General features: G+C 39.3%; 2 protein-coding genes across 2 annotated transcripts; one reads left to right on the top strand and one right to left on the bottom strand.

Annotated features, from left to right (window-relative positions):
• Positions 1-1,473: 1,473 nt before the first annotated feature.
• On the bottom strand, positions 1,474-4,712 carry snrpc (small nuclear ribonucleoprotein polypeptide C). Its single transcript, XM_084542659.1, has 6 exons — positions 4,640-4,712; positions 3,958-4,000; positions 3,737-3,845; positions 3,096-3,155; positions 2,770-2,874; positions 1,474-2,026 (listed from the first exon to the last, which is right to left on the bottom strand). Exons 1-6 carry the CDS (start codon positions 4,645-4,647, stop codon positions 1,905-1,907), a joined length of 447 nt encoding a protein of 148 aa, XP_084398785.1. The 5' UTR covers positions 4,648-4,712; the 3' UTR covers positions 1,474-1,904.
• A 2,525-nt stretch (positions 4,713-7,237) lies between these two features.
• On the top strand, positions 7,238-18,118 carry ilrun (inflammation and lipid regulator with UBA-like and NBR1-like domains). Its single transcript, XM_084542657.1, has 5 exons — positions 7,238-7,525; positions 9,904-10,058; positions 10,180-10,377; positions 11,079-11,383; positions 15,273-18,118. Exons 1-5 carry the CDS (start codon positions 7,368-7,370, stop codon positions 15,306-15,308), a joined length of 852 nt encoding a protein of 283 aa, XP_084398783.1. The 5' UTR covers positions 7,238-7,367; the 3' UTR covers positions 15,309-18,118.
• Positions 18,119-18,793: the final 675 nt, after the last annotated feature.

Raw genomic sequence — 18,793 nt, 5'->3', positions numbered from 1 at the left:
CAAATTTAACACTAAATGCGGTACGGCACCGAGAACAATAGACTCACATACACTGCACTCTGATTTGAAGGTTTAACTCAAATTTATTTATTTATTTTTTCATTCAGCTTGGGAGACAAAAAAAAAAAAAGGCAGCCAATTTATTTTAGTTTTGCGTGCACTGTTCGCATTTTTAAATACACATGTCACACCTTGTGATTTAAACAGCCCAAAGCTGCATTCAGCTTCCTACTCGGAGCTTCATTTTTAAGCCGCAGCAGTTTAATCTTGACAGCATTCATAAATCTGTGTGTAAGCATATGCAAATAGTTGCCTTACACATCAAGGAAGTAAAAAGAAACATTAGCATCAATTTGGAGTCATGCCTCATTGAGATTCGTCTCCACATCCAGGTGTTTTCACTTACGCTGCCTCGTTAGAGCTCCTCCCAAGGTGGCTGTGTTTGACTGAAACCTACCCTCACTCTGAAGTCTCAAACTACACTGCCCGGCCAAAAAAAAAGGTCACACACTTTAATATTTCGTTGCACCGCCTTTAGCTTAGATTACAGCGTGCATTCGCTGTGGCATTGTTTCAATAAGCTTCTACAATGTTACAAGATTTATTTCCATGCAGTGTTGCATTCATTTTTCACCAAGATCTTGTATTGATGATCGGAGAGTCTGACCACTGTACAAAGCCTTCTGCAGCACATCCCAAAGATTCTCAATGGGGTTAAGGTCTGGACTCTGTGGTGGACAATCCATGTGTGAAAATTATGTCTCATGCTCCCTGAACCGCTCTTTCACAATTTGAGCCCCATGAATCCTGACATTGTCATCTTGGAATATGCCCGCGCCATCAGGGAAGAAAAAAAATCCATTGATGGAATAACCTGGTCATTCAGTATATTCAGGTAGTCAGCTGACCTCATTCTTTGAGCGCATAATGTTGCTGAACCTAGACCTGACCAACTGCAGCAACCCCAGATCATAGCACTGCCCCCACAGGCTTGTACAGTAGACACTAGGCATGATGGGTGCATCACTTCATCTGCCTCTCTTTTTACCCACTATCCTTCCAGTTTTTAATACTGTATTGGACAGTTCTTAACCCAATTTTAGTAGTTTCTTCCGTCTCCTTAGATGTTTTCTCTGCTTGATGCATGCCAATGATTTGACCCTTCTCACACTAACATCTTTTCCACAACCACGGGATGTGTCTTTCGACATGGTTGTTTAAGAAATGAGAAGCTACTCATTGCATCATTTGGGGTTAAATAACTTGTTGCCAGCTGAAAGATAATCACCCATGCAGTAATTATCCAATAGGAGGCTTGTACCTATTTGCTTAGTGAAATCCAGGTGGCGACTTTTTTTTTTGGCAAGGCTGTGTATGTTACTACTGTTATTGGCACATTATATTTTGTGACTTGAGAGGTCAGAACGATTAAGTCATTAAATAGTGCTGACATGAACTAGAATCTGTAAGAAACCGGTTTGAAATCACTGTTTTATTTCTCAAAACAATGCAATGAAATATAAAAGAAAACATTTAAAACCTATTGAAAAACATAAAGCAACAAATATAGTCAAATCAAACATGTTTTTTCAATGTGTGGGCTGAACAGTATGTCGGTGAGAACGTGTTTATTCTTTACACTAAAATATTTGAGGGTTTGTTTAAAAAAAAAAAAAAAAAAAAAAAGTTCTTAAGAGGGAATCTGAGTTTTCTTCAAATGAGGTGAATAGTAATAAATACCAGAACCTAAAGTAAAGAAATTGACAACCGGAAACTTGTGTTCAAGGTTGAAGGGAGGCTGAGTCGGCGTTAAAAAAACAAAAAAAAAAGTCGCATTAGTCCAAGTGTCCTCACTACACAGCGTCTGTTCATGGCAACAAAGGACGCACAACGTCCGCTCGGCCTTATCTGTCCGGTCGCATCATGCCCGGCCTGACTGGCATCATCATCGGTCGAGGGTGACGCATCATGTGTGGCGGCCCTGGCATCATCTGCATGGGTCCTCCCATGGGTGGCCGCATGCCTCCTACATGCGACAGTGTTGAAACATGCAGCTTAGGTGCTGGTATGACAACCGCTTTACATAAAGAGTCACATTTATGCATTAAGAAATACTCATTCAGAATAACCCGTCTAAGAGATATTAATTAAACCACCACAGCACTGAAATACCGTATATGTGCAGACTGCGATTTGTTTGACTTTAGCCATGATAAACTATGGTTGCAACTAGGAATTATTTTAATTATCAATTCATCATGTAATCAGTAAAATAGTAAAACAGTGCATCACTATTTATCAGAGCTTGTCAGAGTCACATTCAAGACATTTAATTTATAATCATACAAAAATGCTGCAAAAAGAAAAGCTGCAAATCTCATCAAAATTATATATTATATTATATACTTATCGACTAATCATTTCAGAACTAGTGCACACGATGATTATTAACTAGACTAGAGGAACATTTTTTTTAATCAGCTCGTTTCATATGTGAGGAGGAAAGGTTGAAGAGAATTATTCTTTAAACGACTATTTGTGTCAACATCAAGCAGAAACTACATAGAAACAGATGAAACTCTGCACGGTCAAAGCCTCCTCTCTAAACAAATTGAATTAATGCAAACTTCTGCAGCTTCAGGTGACTGTAAGGACTGCCTTTTTGTCTGTAATCCCCCCACACAAAAATCCAGTTTCAAGAGGCACTTTTAAATGTTACGTTACAAAACTTAGGAAATAGTGGAGCTTCAAAAAGAACATGTTTCTTACCAGGCCCACCGGGCATCATCCCATGTGGCGGGGGCCCCATCATAGGCATCATAGGAGGGCCTCCCATTGGGGGTGTTGGTAGCATGCCAGGGCGAGGAGGACCACCTGTGTTGCAAATATCGGATCCGATTCACATGAGTCGCAGTAGGTGAAATATTCTGACAGTTTAACTTGCATGTAAATCCAGACAAAGCCAAAAAAAGAAGCACTATCTATTTGAATTAGATGCTACATCTTGCAGGAATGTAAAGGTTCACCAGTGCTCATTTTATAGTTGGTAAATTATTAAATTAAATTACTACAGATCATTAAGACGATGGACTCACCTGGGGGAGGGCCACCAGGGAACGGTGTGGGAGGAATCTTTCCCTGCTGAAATGCAGCCGCTGTCAGGAGAAAAGACAAAACATTAACACATGTTGTTTTTTTTGTTTGTTTGTTTTTTCCTTTACCAATATTTAATGTGGAATCATCTTTTGTTTCAAATGAGAATTTAGTATGCAAAACAAATTCCTCCACAGTGGACAATACCGCACATTAGCTTTGCTTTTCATGCGTGGATTAGTGGTTTGTAATCTCAGAGGAGGCTCCCAGTAAACTGGTGTCTAGTATAAAGTGTGCTGTTTAAGCAGAGAGCTTGGATATCCCACAAATGTGCAGAAGCATGTCTTGTGTGGGATATGCAACAGGCTTTTATTGACTAAATCCAAACAGGCTGCTAAATATGAAAAGTAAATAGCCCACATTGAGAGTGTGAAATGTTTAGTATGTAAGTGCCACTAGATGTTGGTTGCGGGTTTAAGCTAAATTCACTGCACACATCATCTGAGAGTCTGAACACAACTTCCTAATCATTACATCATGTTGTGCACTAAAATTGAGAATCTTTAAAGATTTAACCCATCTTGAAAAGGCCAATAAGCCCTCAAACCAAACCGTGCAGTAACATTAACTATTGTCTGCTTACTCGTTTTATCGATCAAGCTCTGGGCCTGCTCCTCCATCCATTTCTGGTAGTAATCTTTCACATTTTCTTTGTGTTTTCGGCCGCTGCAGTGGGTCTTCCTCACCGACGGCTTTAATGGAAAGAAGGTAAATTATTTAATTATGCATCTTTTACGAGGAGCACCATAAACAGAAATTCTCTGAAGATTTTCAACAATTTAATTTTATCCAAACACAACTTACCGAATCATGCGTCAGGTAAGTATCGCAATAGTCACAGTAAAACCTGCGAAATATTAAAAAAAAAAAAGATCAGAATGTCTCTCCAAAGTTACACTTTTGTCCGGATCTTGCACACAACGTCTGATCTTCTCCTTTTCTTTGCTACTTATTTTTTATCGTGATGCATCGATCTTTGCAGCTGCAGCCTTTTACGGTCCCAGTTGGACAACCAACCTGAAGATATATTATTCACCCTTTTTTGGGGGAACAGTACTTGTTAGCAATCATAGCAAAAGACGATGGCAGTGTTGAAATACAGAGAAGCCCCCAATCTGCTGATGAGGACCATGAGATAGAGGTCGAAATTTCCAGATCAAACTGGGCTAATCTGCAGTTTGAGTTTGTTTAATAGGCAACTTTATTGTTGTTATGTTAGCTCGGGTTAGTTGACTCTAAATAAAGAAATTTTGAATATCGCGGTGTGCCACTATTTGCCGGTTACATCGAGGTTAGCACCAGCAAATAGACAGAGCCCAAACAAAGCTCCCAGCGTTCACTTTAAAACAACCCGCTATGATACGTTCATTTCCGGGGTTTATCTAACAGCCACTCGACACTTGGCACAAGTATAAATGATTATTAAATCTGCTGAATAAATCGAGTGTAAGATTTTGTAGTAAAATCAAATAATAACTAGACTTACTTAGGCATGTTTCTCGGCAAGCTCCGATGAGAGCGCGATTCCGGTGTTCCCAATATGCGTTCCGACTAGATATTGACCTAACAAAGATTAGTTCCGCTTTAAGACGTGAACTGCCTAGTGAGTCTTTTTCACATTAAAAAGATAAAAATATGAAAAATATGTTTATAAAATATATATACATTTTAATTTGTTGGCAAGGTAACGTGAAACATAACAATTTTAAATTAAGGGCATGTTGATTACACATTTGACGTCTGTTAATCAGAAATGACACAAACCAAAGCAAAGCTTTATGATAGAAGTTAAAGATATTATCCACTCTTTGAATATCTTTCATGATTATTTTGCTGAGTTATTTGACAGTCCAAAACCTTAATTTAGTTAATCACACAAAAAAAGTATCCCTTACTTATTGCGAAATGTTTTCGCATTCATAATTTTAAGTTTAGTATGACTGACTGGCAATATGTTCTCAAACTACCTAAATAACGTTTTATGAAATGAAACATTATGCAAATGAAACATTATGCTCATTTAGACATTCATTATTTCATTATTGAAAATATCCTCAGATTTCCTATAAAAGTAGCCGAGCAGAGGTAAAGTATTTTGACAGAAATGTTATGGGGTAGAAGTTTAAAAGAGCAGGAAATGGAAAAATCTAATAATTAGTCCCTCAAAATGTACTTAATACAATCATACTTCCTCGAACTGCAAGCATACATATTGTTATTGCCAAATCAAAATGACAAGATACACTTACTCAGGATGATGAAGATTAATTTAGTACTACTAATAAAATATGACTCACAGCAATACAGAGAAAGAAGAGCGGGGGATACAGACAAAGAGTCATTCTTTCCATAAAAAGAGGCTTTTTGTATGTCGCTTATATAATTTACACACTTCATCATTTATGTATGTCAACAAAAAGTCCCCTACCAGTACAATGTCCGCTTTCTTTGAAAATAAGGGTTTATTTTTGAAAGCCTTTCCACGGGAAGTTGAAATAGCTTTAGAAAATGTTGTCTTGGGTGTACAGATTCAAACAGTATCCTACATTTCTCAAGAGCGCAATTAACAAGTACACAAATAATTCAAGCCTGCAAATACAACAAATAGGAAATAAATTAAAGACTGTTTGGGATTTTTATATAAAAGTTAAAATGTGCATCATGGAGTAGTTCATTATAATATAAAACCAAGACAAGACAAAAATTCACATATGGAAATAAAAGTTTGTGTATTAATTAACGATAAGATAGTATCAGCTTTACAGTTTGTGCAGACAACACACTCAATAATAAACCTTTGTTCTACAGTATGTACTCCTATATATAGTATGTTACTGAGCTGAAAATCACATATTTATATACAGTATATTGGTCATATCTAATCTGACACATGTAAAAATTTGAATCATGAACTTAAGGCTCTAAATCTGTAATGCATCATATCTTCAGAGAATTTTTTTCATAATTATTTTAGTAAAAGGATAGTTTCATAATGTACTTGGACTTCTTTGCACTAAAACAAAGGGAACATTTTGGAGTTGTCATTATTTATAGGTCATTATGCTGTTATATTACTGATCAGGCCCCCTTGAAATCAAAGTGGGCTGTATGTGGCACCTGAACTAAAATGAGTTTGACATCCCTGACATAAACGGATCATTCTGACCTTCATTAAGCTAAGTGTGTGTGCAGGATTGTTATATAGGAATGCATTCATTTTTACTAGTGTACCTAATGTTTGGGCAAGTGAGTGTAAAGGGCCTGTACAATATATATATAAAAAACACCTCTTAGTAAAGACTGCATTGGGTGTATATGCCTGTGAAGGTTTTTAGTAATCCAGGTCACGGAATATCCAGAAACGTTAAAGGAAGGCAACTGGAGTTCTTAAAGATGTTTCGCCACTTGTCTTCAAGAAACTCTTCAAGTCCAGTTGCCGTTCTTGAACGTTTTGGATATTTAGTTTGGTGTACATATGTCAATGCCAAATTGCCAATGTCAATTTATATATAGTAAATAAATATATAATATATAAAATATTCATTCATTCATTCATTCATTCATTCATTCTCTATACCTGGTTATTCCTGTTAAGGGTCACGGGGGTCTGCTGGAGCCTATCCCAGCTGTCATCGGGCGAGAGGCAGGGGTACACCCTGGACAGGTCGCCAGTCCATCACAGGGCTAACACAGAGACAGACAACCAGACCATAGACAACCAGACCATAGAATCTATATAAAATATATATATGTTATTTCATATATAAAACTAACATAAGTGAAAGCTGGGCGTCCATTGATCAATAGTTGTGGCACTTTGGTACAAAAATATAATTCAAATACTAATTAAATATATATAAAAACAATAATTCTAGTAGTTAAATACCGGCTATAGATGATGTGTATTTATAGTATCGAGTATCAATGTCGTGGTGTAATGGCAATAATGAGGAACTCAGGTTTCATTCATAAACCAATGAAAAGGAGGCTACAAATAGCAACAGATGACGTCGACGCCTCGTAGGTGATTGGTGAGGATGACGCGCGCGCTGTTGCAACGTCAAACATCGTCCCCCCGGTCGTGCCATGCGCACTGACGGTTGTTGTTGTTGAGCTGGTTGTTATGGCTGGAGAAGGCCTCGGAATAAACTGAGAGAGGACTCCGTCCCCCCCTCCCGCACCACCCCGTCTCCGCTACGGGACACCCGCCACCAATGGAGGGCACGGACATGGACGTGGACGCGGAGCTCATGCAGAAGTTCAGCTGCATGGGCACCACGGACAAGGACGTCCTGATTTCGGAGTTCCAGAGGCTGCTGGGCTTTCAGCTCAACCCGGCCGGCTGCGCCTTCTTCCTGGACATGACTAACTGGTGAGTGCGGGGATAGGAGGGCCTGTTGTCGGAGAACAACATGACGCTCACCTAGCTTTATAATTAGCTAGTTAGCAAACGTTAAAATGCTATAATGCTAAAAAAAAAAAAAAAAAAAAAAAAAAATGGAGGCAGACACACGCTGCTGAGTTAGTGGTGTTCAGAGCAGAGGGGGTCGGTTCATCACTCCTACACGGGAAATGGCAGTTAACTCCTCACGATCGATCAGTGGCAAAACGGAAGTGAAAGTTTGAGTTGACCGTGAGTTGTATTAAGGTAAAATAACTGGAAAAAAAAAAAGCAAAGCAAAGTGCGAGCTAGCCAACACGCTGGCAGGCTAATTTGAGCACAGGGAACTCTCGACGTTTATCTGCCATGTTACATAATAATACAGAGAGCCAGTGAAACCCCACTCCTAAACTCAGGCCAGTCACTTCACGTTAGTCTGGTGACGTAACCAGTCGTGATACATCCACGTCCAACAACAAGTGGTATTTGATCAGTATGGCTTTGTGTTCTTGATCAGCTGCAATCACGCTTTTAAGTTGATAGCTTTGATCGCATCGCGTTTAAAGATAAAAAAAAAAAAATCCACTTCCCTTCCAAAAAAAAAAAAAAAAAAAAGAGAGAATTCACATGGTCTCTGTAGCATGAGATCAGATGACACAATCATGTGACAGTTGTTGGGATTTGCCCACTGAAAACAGCTCTAGGAATAAATTAGCAATGTTCATTAATTTAGCCGTTAGTTATCAAACTAGTCTCATTCATTATAAGAGCCTCCAGGTATTTTATTTAACACACAACTTTCAGGCTCTTACAGCCAGGTAGTAGTGACAGTGCTGAAAACATCTTTTGCTGACTTTGGGGGGAGTCCAGTCTGAGATTATAGCAGTAATGTCATCATTCATACCTCCTCATTCAGACTATAAATGTACAATCACTAGACAGATCATTTGGTACACAACTGAAAGCGAATGTACTTTTAAAATAACAGTCCTGCTATAAGGCTTAGCTTCATGACTCATAATGCTCAGTTTATGTCGAAACTGCATTATGAAGGTGGCAATACAGCTGTATGATCATTTTAGACTTTGTGATGGTGTTAAACTGTATTGAATTAAACACAAAAGTTTCTGTTATTTAGCCTAGCCCGATTAAAATGAGGTCGTCAGAGTAATAGAAACATTTGTCAGTACAACACAACACAGTACAAATCAATAGCGCTGCAAACCACAGCCTGCCAAATAAAAACACAGATGAATCAACAGCTCTCTCAGATGTTTTAAACTAATACTGAATACCATAACCGTAATGAAGCGAAGAGTTAGTGCAGGACTGTTGTAATAGAATGCATTCACTGTCACCAGTGTACCTAATGAACTGTCTAGAGAGTGTATATCAAAGTGTCTTTTGTTGCAAACTGGAGGTGTGGAATTTGGCTGATGTGGATTTTAACCAGGCGGGAAAGGTCTGATGACAGGCGCTACGTTGCAGTATGGGAAGTGGAAGATTCAAAGTGTTTTGAAGCAGAAACAGCATGGAGGAAAATTTTATACCTCTTCACAACCAACAGTTCAACAAGCATGATCACTTATTAGCTTAGCCAAATGAGCAGAGGTGAGAAAGCACACTTTTTTTTTTTGACATCTGTCACACAATGATTTTTGCCCAATTGTTAAGTAAAAGTCTGTCCCTTATGAGTCTGGGGCTTTATAAAAGCACATTTATAAACTGTTGTGGCCCCCCCTTTAAATAATATATAAAAACAAAGGTAGCTACAACAAAGGCAGCTCAATTTGTTTGAGTTTTCTTGTCCACGTTTCACAACTCATCCAACTAACTTCTTTAGTTATTTGTTTTACCTGGATTACTGAGAATGTTCACAGATACCCTTTAAAGTTAATTTAAAATGCCAATAACGACTTTTCAGAACCAAAGATAACTATTTAAATGGCTTGTTTTGTTCAGCAGTCGGAAGACCTCACAATATTCAGTGTACTCACATAGGGTACTTATAAACCAGCATATGCATGCATTTTAGAAGCACAAATTTACAAACAAAAAGACTTTTGTTGTTGCTCAGTTAGGATTGTTAGGATGTGTGCTGTCATCACCTCACCAGCTAACTTGGTACAATATTTAAGAAGCTAACAACAACTTGGCTGCACTAGCATGGAAGTATAAGAAGTGTGTGTTTGATGTATGTTTGATGAAATAGTCATATCATTTGTGAGAAGATTTGACACCTGGCGAATATAAGTTAATATTGTAAAGACAGGACAGACTTACGAAAAACATAGACTAGTACAGTTAATTTATAATACATTTCAGCATCAAAAGTGTGATACGCTGTTCTCTTTTTTGTGTTCATATAGGAACCTACAGGCTGCTATCGGTGCATATTATGACTTTGAAAGTCCCAACGTCAACACGCCATCCATGTCCTTTGTTGAAGATGTAACAATTGGGGAAGGAGAGTCTGTTCCTCCAGATACACCGTTCACGAAGACCTGGAGGATACAAAACACAGGTATATGTCACTGTATTTACGTCTTTTAGCTCTTATGAATACCCTTCCCTAAAGCTGTATGTAGCAGGCACAGTAACACTGTCATGGTTTTGACTGACTCCATCCAACTTCTTTATTGTAGGTGCAGAATCGTGGCCGCCTGGGGTTTGTCTCAAGTACATTGGTGGGGATCAGTTTGGCCATGTAAACACAGTTATGGTGAAGTCTCTAGATCCCCAGGAAATATCAGATGTGAGTGTGCAGATGCGAAGTCCCACAAATCCTGGCATGTACCAGGGTCAGTGGAGGATGTGTACAGCCACCGGATTATTCTACGGAGGTAGGAAAACAGCATGATTTATTTAGAATAAGTACACAGATCAGCCACAACATTAAAACCACTGACAGGAGAAGTAAAAAAACATTGACCATATTGAGACAGTACAATGTTCTACTGGGAAAATTTTAGACATGTACCACCCACCATGTACCACCCACCTAGACCAGACCAGACACCCCCACCCCAAAGCAATGACACTCCTTTATGGCAACAGCCATCCCCAGCAGGATGCAGCCTGACACAGGCATACACACAAAACTGGTTTGGAACAACTCAATAAAAAAAATGAAAAACAGCACAAGGTGTTGACCTGGCCTCCAAATTCACTAGATCCCAAACTGATCAAGTATCTGTGGGATGTACTGGAACAAGCCTGATTCACAGAGGCCCCTCCACTAAACCCAAAGCCCCCCACTAACAACATTCTGTTGCTAGACACCACAGGACACCCTCAGAAGGCCCATGTCCATTCTTTTATGAGTCACAACTGGAGGCACAAGAGAGACCTACACAATATTAGGATGGTGGTCATAATGTTATGCCTGATCGGTGTATGTGTAATAGGCCTATGACTGACAGCCATTTCCACAATGTATTGGTGTGTTGACGTACATTGAACTTTCTCTGACCTTGAAGAAAATGAGCAAACTGATGTCTTGGCTCATGTAAAGTCAGCCCACGTTCGATTCATTTCTCCACAGATGTGATCTGGGTGATTCTTAGCGTAGAAGTTGGAGGTCTCCTCGGCGTTACTCAGCAGCTGTCATCCTTCGAGACGGAATTCAACACTCAACCCCAGCGCAACGTGCAGGGAGACTTCAACCCATTTGCCTCACCACAGAAGAACAAGCACGATGCCACTGACAACAGTTTCAGAGATCCTGGCGGAGCATGGGAACGCACGCAAGAGCCAATCCAGCAAGATCAGAATGGACTGTCTCATAATGCTGTAAATAGGGCGTCAAATGGTCTCCAAACCAATCTTTCCGTGGTGACTTATGGCCAGGTTTGTACACACCTTTAAAAGTTACTTTAAACCTTCGCCATGTGAGTGTGCAGTATATAGTTTTAATGAAACTTACATCAACAGTTTGACATGCCTCCATCTAAAATGTTATGTGTAGCTTCTTGGTAGCTTTCGATATGTGGCCTCTGGTGTGGAGTTATATGTAGACTTTCTTGGGGTGACCCCGTATCATTTAAGGATTGTGTTTTGTTTGGTGAACGCTTGTTTGAACTTGCATAAGTCAAAAGTTAAATCTTCAGCTTTATATGAACTCTGTTCAGGGTGGGTATGCTGAGTCAGTCCATGTGTTCTGGATCAGGGCATCTCATTAATCAATATAACTGCATGTTACACTACCTAAAGTCTTTGGTTACAGAACTTTAGACACCGTCAAGTTTAAAGATGGGTTTGTCCATTGGGACATTTTTGCTAGGGACGTCCCAAATTGTATCAGGAGATCGGTGTTGGGGCCAATCCAGGCATTTTTAAAATGATCAGGACTTTTGTAGTCATTTGTTTTTGGTCTGGCATGAACCTGAACCACGTCCCTGTAGCATTGTAACTTCCTCTTCTGTTTTAATGGCAGCTGGCTAGCTTCACGTGACTAAACATGCCTGCAGCGTGGAAGTTTCTCTGGAAAATGAAGTCAGTCAGACAGCAATTTGTAAATAGTTGTAGGTGATCGTCATTGAATGCTACCAACTTGATTCGCCACCTACAAAAAAAAAAATCACAAACCAGAATACATCGAGTACACTCAGGCAAAGGTACACCGAAACAACAAGAAACACTGAAGGCTGCGTTTAAAAGAAGAGTAACCTGTCCTCTACACAATGTCATGGGGAAAAATAATACAAAGAGGGTTGCAGAGTTTGTTGTGTTGGATGACCAGCCCATTTCTGTAGTAGAGAACACTCTTCTGGCATCTTCTGAAGCCAAGGGGAGCTATTCCCTCAACACTACATGTCAGTCATAACTCTACCAGAATATGGTTAAGCCATATTTATTGTATTTAATACAGTCAGACAGTGCACATGTGATATAGGGGAATACAAGTAAGATAATAAGTCTTTATGAATCTCCAGGGAAAGAAATTTTGTTTATTGAAGATCCGATCGGTACTCTGATCAGCTGATACTCAATATTAATGGATCAGGATCGCACCGGGGGCAAAAAAAAAACAAAAAACTTGATCGGCACAGCAGTTTTCGAAGTCACAATGGTGAATCTGGTCTTCAACGTGAAAGTGTTGGACTACGTTGTGTCTACTCAGTTTTGATCTTCTCATAGCTTTAAGCCTGATTTGTATGTCCACACCCGTGCCATAGCTAGATGTGCTTCTCCTCAGAAATGCACACTACATGTTGTGGCAATGCAAACCAAAAAAATTCACCGTCCTTCTGCCTCCAACACACCATCTACTCAGACATGTTCTCTCTATATTGTGTCGCTGTGGTTTTGGTAAAAGTAACAGTTGTTCAACATTTATTACCTCCAGCACCAATATGAGCCCCTCAGTACCACTTGCCATTGTTTGAACAACACAAACAAACACTCCAGCAGCACAAGTATACACCAACCAGCCAGAACATTAAAACCACTGACAGGAGAATTAAATAACATTGAACATTTGGTGACAGTACAATGCTCTGCTGGGAAACTTTTGGACCTCATGTGGATTCATGACCAGACCAGGCACCCCCACCACATAGCTATGACATTCCTTGATGGCAGCAGCCATCCCCAGCAGGATGCAGCCTGACACAGGCACACACAAAAACAGTTTAGGAACAACTAAAAAAAACAAAAAAAAAAACATGAAGAACAGCTCAAGGTACAGCATCAAGTATCTGAAGGTTCCACTAGAACAAGCCTGATCCACAGAGGCCCCTCCCCTCAACCAGTAGGACCCAAAGGCCCACACTAACAACATCCTGTTTCCAGACACCACAGGACACCCTCAGAAGGCCCATGTCCATTCTCTGATGAGTCACAACTGTCTTGGAGGAACAAGGGAGACCTACACAATATTAGGTCATAATGTTATGCCTGATCGATGTAAATGCTTACATTGGTGTAGCCCTATCCTGCATAGTTTCCATGTTTATACCTTGCACATGTAGTCGCCCTCAAACTGTAAAGTTAGTGCCGGTAAGAGGATTTTTTTGGGTTCATTTAAATCAGAAGTCTTATTCACTCAAGGTGTGGGTTATCAAATGATTAGGGTTTTGTCTTTGGGGATATCCACATCAACTTTGGCAGTCCGGTCAGCAGTTGACATATTGTGACAGTCAGACGTGCAACTGAAGGAAGCTAATATTAAACAGAAACAAAGAACTTTTATAATAGAAATAGTCTGTGCCGTATAATATTTAGACATGTAAGCAATGTGCCTCACTATTCCTTGTCCAATGTGTTGGTCCAGATTGAAATATTTAGACAGTTTCAACACAGCCTGTAGTTGTTTGTTGTAGTTTTAAACAAGTCCCTGACACGTCTCCTGAGGAATACCAGCCCATTCTTCTTTGGCAAATCTCTGAAGCTCTTCCAGATTTGATGGCATTCTGGCATGGACCTTGGTCTTTAGTTCACCGCACAGATTTTCTACAGGATTCAAGTCAGGGCTTTGTGCAGGCCATTCAATAACATTCACTTTGGTCTTCTGGAGGTAGTTCTTCACCAGGAGTGATGTGTGTTTTGGGTCGTTGTCGTGTTGGAAGACAAAGCGATGACCCAGACCCAGTTTTGCTGCTGACTGCTTGACATTTTCTTTAAAAATCTTCACATATCCTTTCTTCATGATTCCTTCCACCTTGACCAGATTCCCAGTTCCAGATGCACTAAAGCATCCCCACAGGATAATACTCCTTCCACTGTGTTTCACTGTGGGGATGGTGTTCTGTTGGTTATACGCCTCACCCTTCTTTCTCCAAACATAAGCAATGTCTCTGTGGCCAAAGAGCTCTCGTTTCGTCTCATCTGACCAAAGGACATGCTTCCAGTATGCATCATCTTTTTCCAGATTGTCCTTAGCATACTTCAGTCTGCCTTTAAGGTCTCTTCTGCAGAAGTGGAGTTTTTGCTTGGTCTGCAACCTCGCAGTCCATTCCTGTGCAGAACTCTAGTGATTGTCTTCTTTGAGACTACAATTCCCGACAAGGCTAAGTCATGCCCTAGTATCTTGGCGGTTGTTCTGGGGTCTTTAGACACATCTTTCTTTCCAGGGTCTTTGAAATACTTCGCTTCCTACCTCTGCCAGGCTTGTTCCGTACAATGTGGCTCTCTTTTAATTTCTTGATGATGGTTCTCACTCCACTTCTTGACACTTGGAAACGCTGTGATAACTTTGTGTATCCTTCTCCTGCTTTGTGAGCATCAACAATTCTCTTTCGCAAGTCTAAACTGATTTCTTTTGTTTTTGGCACGATGCTCCCTCAAGTGCCAGCCAAAACCCTTACTGGAGGATTTATACTGTGTGTAAATTGGGAGATAACTCTTAATTTTAACTTGATTTTACAAGCTTTGAGCATTACAAAGTCAAAGCACATCATTGCACAACAGTGGTTTGTGCTATGGCTAAATAAAATGGTCAGTTCTTAAGGGGACTAATAATATTGACCGTGGTAATTTTTGATTTTTTTGAACAATTCTGTTATTGTGTGCAAATTGAAGTAATTTATGCTTTCTAAAGAAAACTAGTATGTTTAGAAATGCTATGTTGAAAATTCCATGCTCTACTAAAAAAGCACTTGGGAATATTTTGAAATAAAATGTAATTTCATAGGGGGGCTAATAATTTCGGCCTCAACTGTACCTGTTTGCATTCTCTGTATTGTAACAAAACAAACCATCAACTACAAACTAATACAACTTGTCTCATTTTTTGCAGGGTATTCATGGACCCTATCCATTTGGACAGAGCTAGAATGACAAACACCCCCTCCAGGGTGGATGATGAGCTTAACATCCTGGGAGTCCTTAAATACAGAGGAGTTGGAGAGGGTGGAGGAACAGTTGTTTTATATTGACTCGTGACAACCCTCTCCCTCGAAAAAAAATGAAAAAAACCTTTCCACGGAAACACAAACGACAGAGAGGTGTTGGATTACATCTGCTTCAGTGAAAACATCCCACCTGACATCAACACCCGGATTCGCATGTGTGAATGCTTTGTCTAAGAGTGATATAAACCCTGATAAAATAGATACACACGACTCTCCTATTGTTTCCACTGTAGAACACGCCTAATTAAAGGGAAAATCATCCTAAACAGTTTGCATACAGTTTGGTATTCCATGGGCAAATTGATTAGTAGTTCCTCTCTTTTGGGTTCCTACCCAGGTCTGGAAATATTTTGAAAATCAGAGAATAGCGCAAAAATGAACAGCTGATCATTTCGAGGCCTTAATTCTTGTTTTATAGTGGACTGAACAAGTCTTCACCACGCCAAACCACTTTACTTACAGGTGTGCGGAGAAGTTCCAAACTCTCTTTAAATGAAAGCCTTACAGTTTTGCACTCAAACCTGGTGAAATTTTAGATTTCTAATCTAATTGGACAACAAATACGAGCTGTAGTGCCAGAATATTTTTTACAGATAGACTGCAGGGCAGTAGCAGTTATGGAAGCTAAATTTGTTGTGATCACTTGTGATTGCAATTGGGATATCAGTGCAACAGACAAGTAAATGTAACATGAACATGACATTAAATGAATGCTCTGTTGGCGTTCTTTATTTCAGGGCTTCAAATCTGAATTTATTCAAAACTTTCAGATTGTTTCTTTATTCAGAGTTCGGGATGCTGAATCTCAAATCCTGCTGTCGAATATTTGCGTAATGGGGAATAATATGAAGAATAATAGATGAACCTTTGAAACAAGGCTTCACACGTTAAGGCTCAAACTAGGCAGTTTTGGACATATTGAGCTCATAATTTTTCATTATACTTTCACTATTGTTATACTGTTTGCCCTTTTTGAAATGAAGATCTTTCAGTAACCTAAAAACTAAACCAGCGTTACACTAAGGACTCCACCTTACTTGTGTCTGTAGTAGGCATAATGCCCCAGGCTAATCAGACACATTTAACGCCAACACATTCAAAGGTGCTTAAAAAAATATTGGCAATTCTTGTGTAGGAACCCTGTTTTTTTTTTTCTCCCCAAAGATACAATACAGAGAGCCAAGACACTAATCCATGCCGTCATCCAGATATACAGTCTGCAGGTGCCCGATTCAGACTGCATTGGACTGGGTGTGTTGGGTTTGTTTTTTTTTTTGTTTTTTTTGTTTTTTTAGGGTGTGCTTTAAATAGATGCTGAAGCGCAAAAGGATCTGAGTGAGTTAGAGCAAGTGTGTGAGGAGGGGTTGAAAAAGCCATCTAAATCTATTTTGCCTGGTGAGTGATTGTAGTTTTCTGAGTCCATGTCTACAGTATGTGTACTAAATATATATGTATGTATGTGTGCGTGCGTGCCTGTTATGTGTGCATGTTACGGTTTCTCTTTGGATTTAACTGACATGAAATGGTGTATACTACTTGGGCAAAGGATGGCTTGATGCATACAGTACACATCAATATTGAGAAAGCTTTAATAGGCTTGTACCTCAGAAGTATTTTTGAGTGATTCTGCACTGTTCTGATTCAATAATTACCCTGATGTTATTTATTTGCTGTCTTTTTTTTTGTGCACTGCGGATTTAAAAAAAAGAAGAAAACAATGTCCCTGATACAGCCAGCAGGTGGTGCTAAACATCAGACGTTACTCAAGAGTACACCGCAAAAAGAGAAAATGAGCTGTACTTTAAGCCTGACAGATTGAACATGAAATGATAAAGTTTTGCATCAGCGTTAAAATCACTGGTGTCGTGTTACTGCTATTTGCACTACGCTGTCCACCACCGCTGCTGAGGAAGAGATTTTTTATTTTTTTTGGCTCGTTGTGAATTGTGACACCAGCATTTTCCAGAAAATTAATTTGTTGGTTTGTTCGATCATTGCTTCAAGTTTCATTTTCAGAGGATAAAATTGTCACTGTTACACACCAGTTTCGTCGCTGCACCGTTGTGTCATATTAGAAATGAAAATTTATTTTGATAACGTGAACAAGTTTGTCTGTTGTTACACCTGAATTTTTACATTACTTTGCTACGTTCATTATGTCCACTATTGACTTTCATGTATGAATGGCTTAAAAATAAAATGAAATAACGTTGTTGGTAGAACTCCTTGATAGTGTTACCATTTTTTCTACATTATTAACAGTTTTGAACATCTGAATGTTACTTATCATATTTAAAGTGTGTTGCCTTTATTCTAAAGTTCACCCGTTCGTAAAATTCACCAGCAAACTGTGTTGCAGCTCTTCTGTATTTGTATTCAAAGTCACCTGAGAGTCCTCCTCCCAAACAGTATACACTGTTCTGCATTGCTTCTTAAAGTCACGTCAGGGTTTTTTTTTTTTTTTTTTTTTACTTATTCTTTGTGTGTGGGCTTGTATGCCTGAGAGAGACAGATGGTGCAGAAGTCTGAATATTGCTGGATTCAGTCTCTAGTTTTAGTGTGTGACTATGTATGGACTTGAGACGGATGGCATGGTGAGTGGGTGAGATGAAAGTTTACAAAGTCCTAAGATAGCACATTTATCTGAAGAGAAATTGTCAAGATAAAGCTTTTTTTTCCTCTGTATCTATAATTAAGCATTTGTATGATTAAATTAACACTGAAACAATGACTAAGTTGTCTTATTTCTTAAATTACACCAAGCCCGGAGAGTATCCTGAGTTTTGAAAAACTGCAGTCTCAGCAATAGATGTAGCAGCAACACGTTAGATCTGCAGGTGTAAAATGCTATTTATGTCAAACAGCAAAGATCAAGAAGCAGGAGTATCTGCTGTTCTGGTGCTTTAGGTAACTTCCCACCTGCAGTTTTTAGTCTGTAGGTTGTCCATGAAATCGTTTTGGTCTAGTCTATAACATCTCAACTTTTTCAATTAGGCAAGCATGGTCCCCAGAGAACGCATCATATTAACTTTTTCTTTTTATTCTTGTCAAATCTAAACTCACATTTTTAAAATGTGCATTTTGCAAGCACTGTTTCAACAGCTGTTGGTTAAAATAAAATTTGGTACATCTCACTGTGATTCCTTAAACATTTCATCCAGTGCCATCCTGATGTCAACGTATCAGCTCGTTCTGTACTTTGGTTTTTGACCATATACCTGCAAAACAATGTTTTCATAAGTTTCAAATGTAGCCTAAGCTTTTTTTGTTAGCTCTTATCAGCATCTCTTAGTATGCGAACACTCTGGTGAACATGTCAAACATTGGCAACAATATGTTAGCATGCTATCATTAGCATTTAGCGTTTGGTTGTTAGTGGAATGTCTTGTCCAACCTAAGCTAGCTA

The sequence above is a fragment of the Chelon labrosus genome (genome assembly GCF_963514085.1).
Source record: "Chelon labrosus genome assembly, chromosome: 4".
Lineage (NCBI taxonomy): Eukaryota > Metazoa > Chordata > Actinopteri > Mugiliformes > Mugilidae > Chelon > Chelon labrosus.
This window is presented reverse-complemented; position numbering and strand designations above follow the sequence as displayed.

What these genes read in the sequence shown, in the direction of transcription:
- snrpc (XM_084542659.1), bottom strand. An exon ending in CCCTGGTGGCCCTCCCCCAG is followed by an intron (nt 2,875 to 3,095) that starts GTGAGTCCATCG and finishes TTTGCAACACAG; the next exon opens with GTGGTCCTCCTCGCCCTGGC. An exon ending in GATGATGCCCGGTGGGCCTG is followed by an intron (nt 2,027 to 2,769) that starts GTAAGAAACATG and finishes TGTCGCATGTAG; the next exon opens with GAGGCATGCGGCCACCCATG.
- ilrun (XM_084542657.1), top strand. Translation starts at nt 7,368, where the DNA reads ATGGAGGGCACGGACATGGACGTGGACGCGGAGCTCATGCAGAAGTTC. An exon ending in TTCCTGGACATGACTAACTG is followed by an intron (nt 7,526 to 9,903) that starts GTGAGTGCGGGG and finishes GTGTTCATATAG; the next exon opens with GAACCTACAGGCTGCTATCG. An exon ending in CTGGAGGATACAAAACACAG is followed by an intron (nt 10,059 to 10,179) that starts GTATATGTCACT and finishes TCTTTATTGTAG; the next exon opens with GTGCAGAATCGTGGCCGCCT.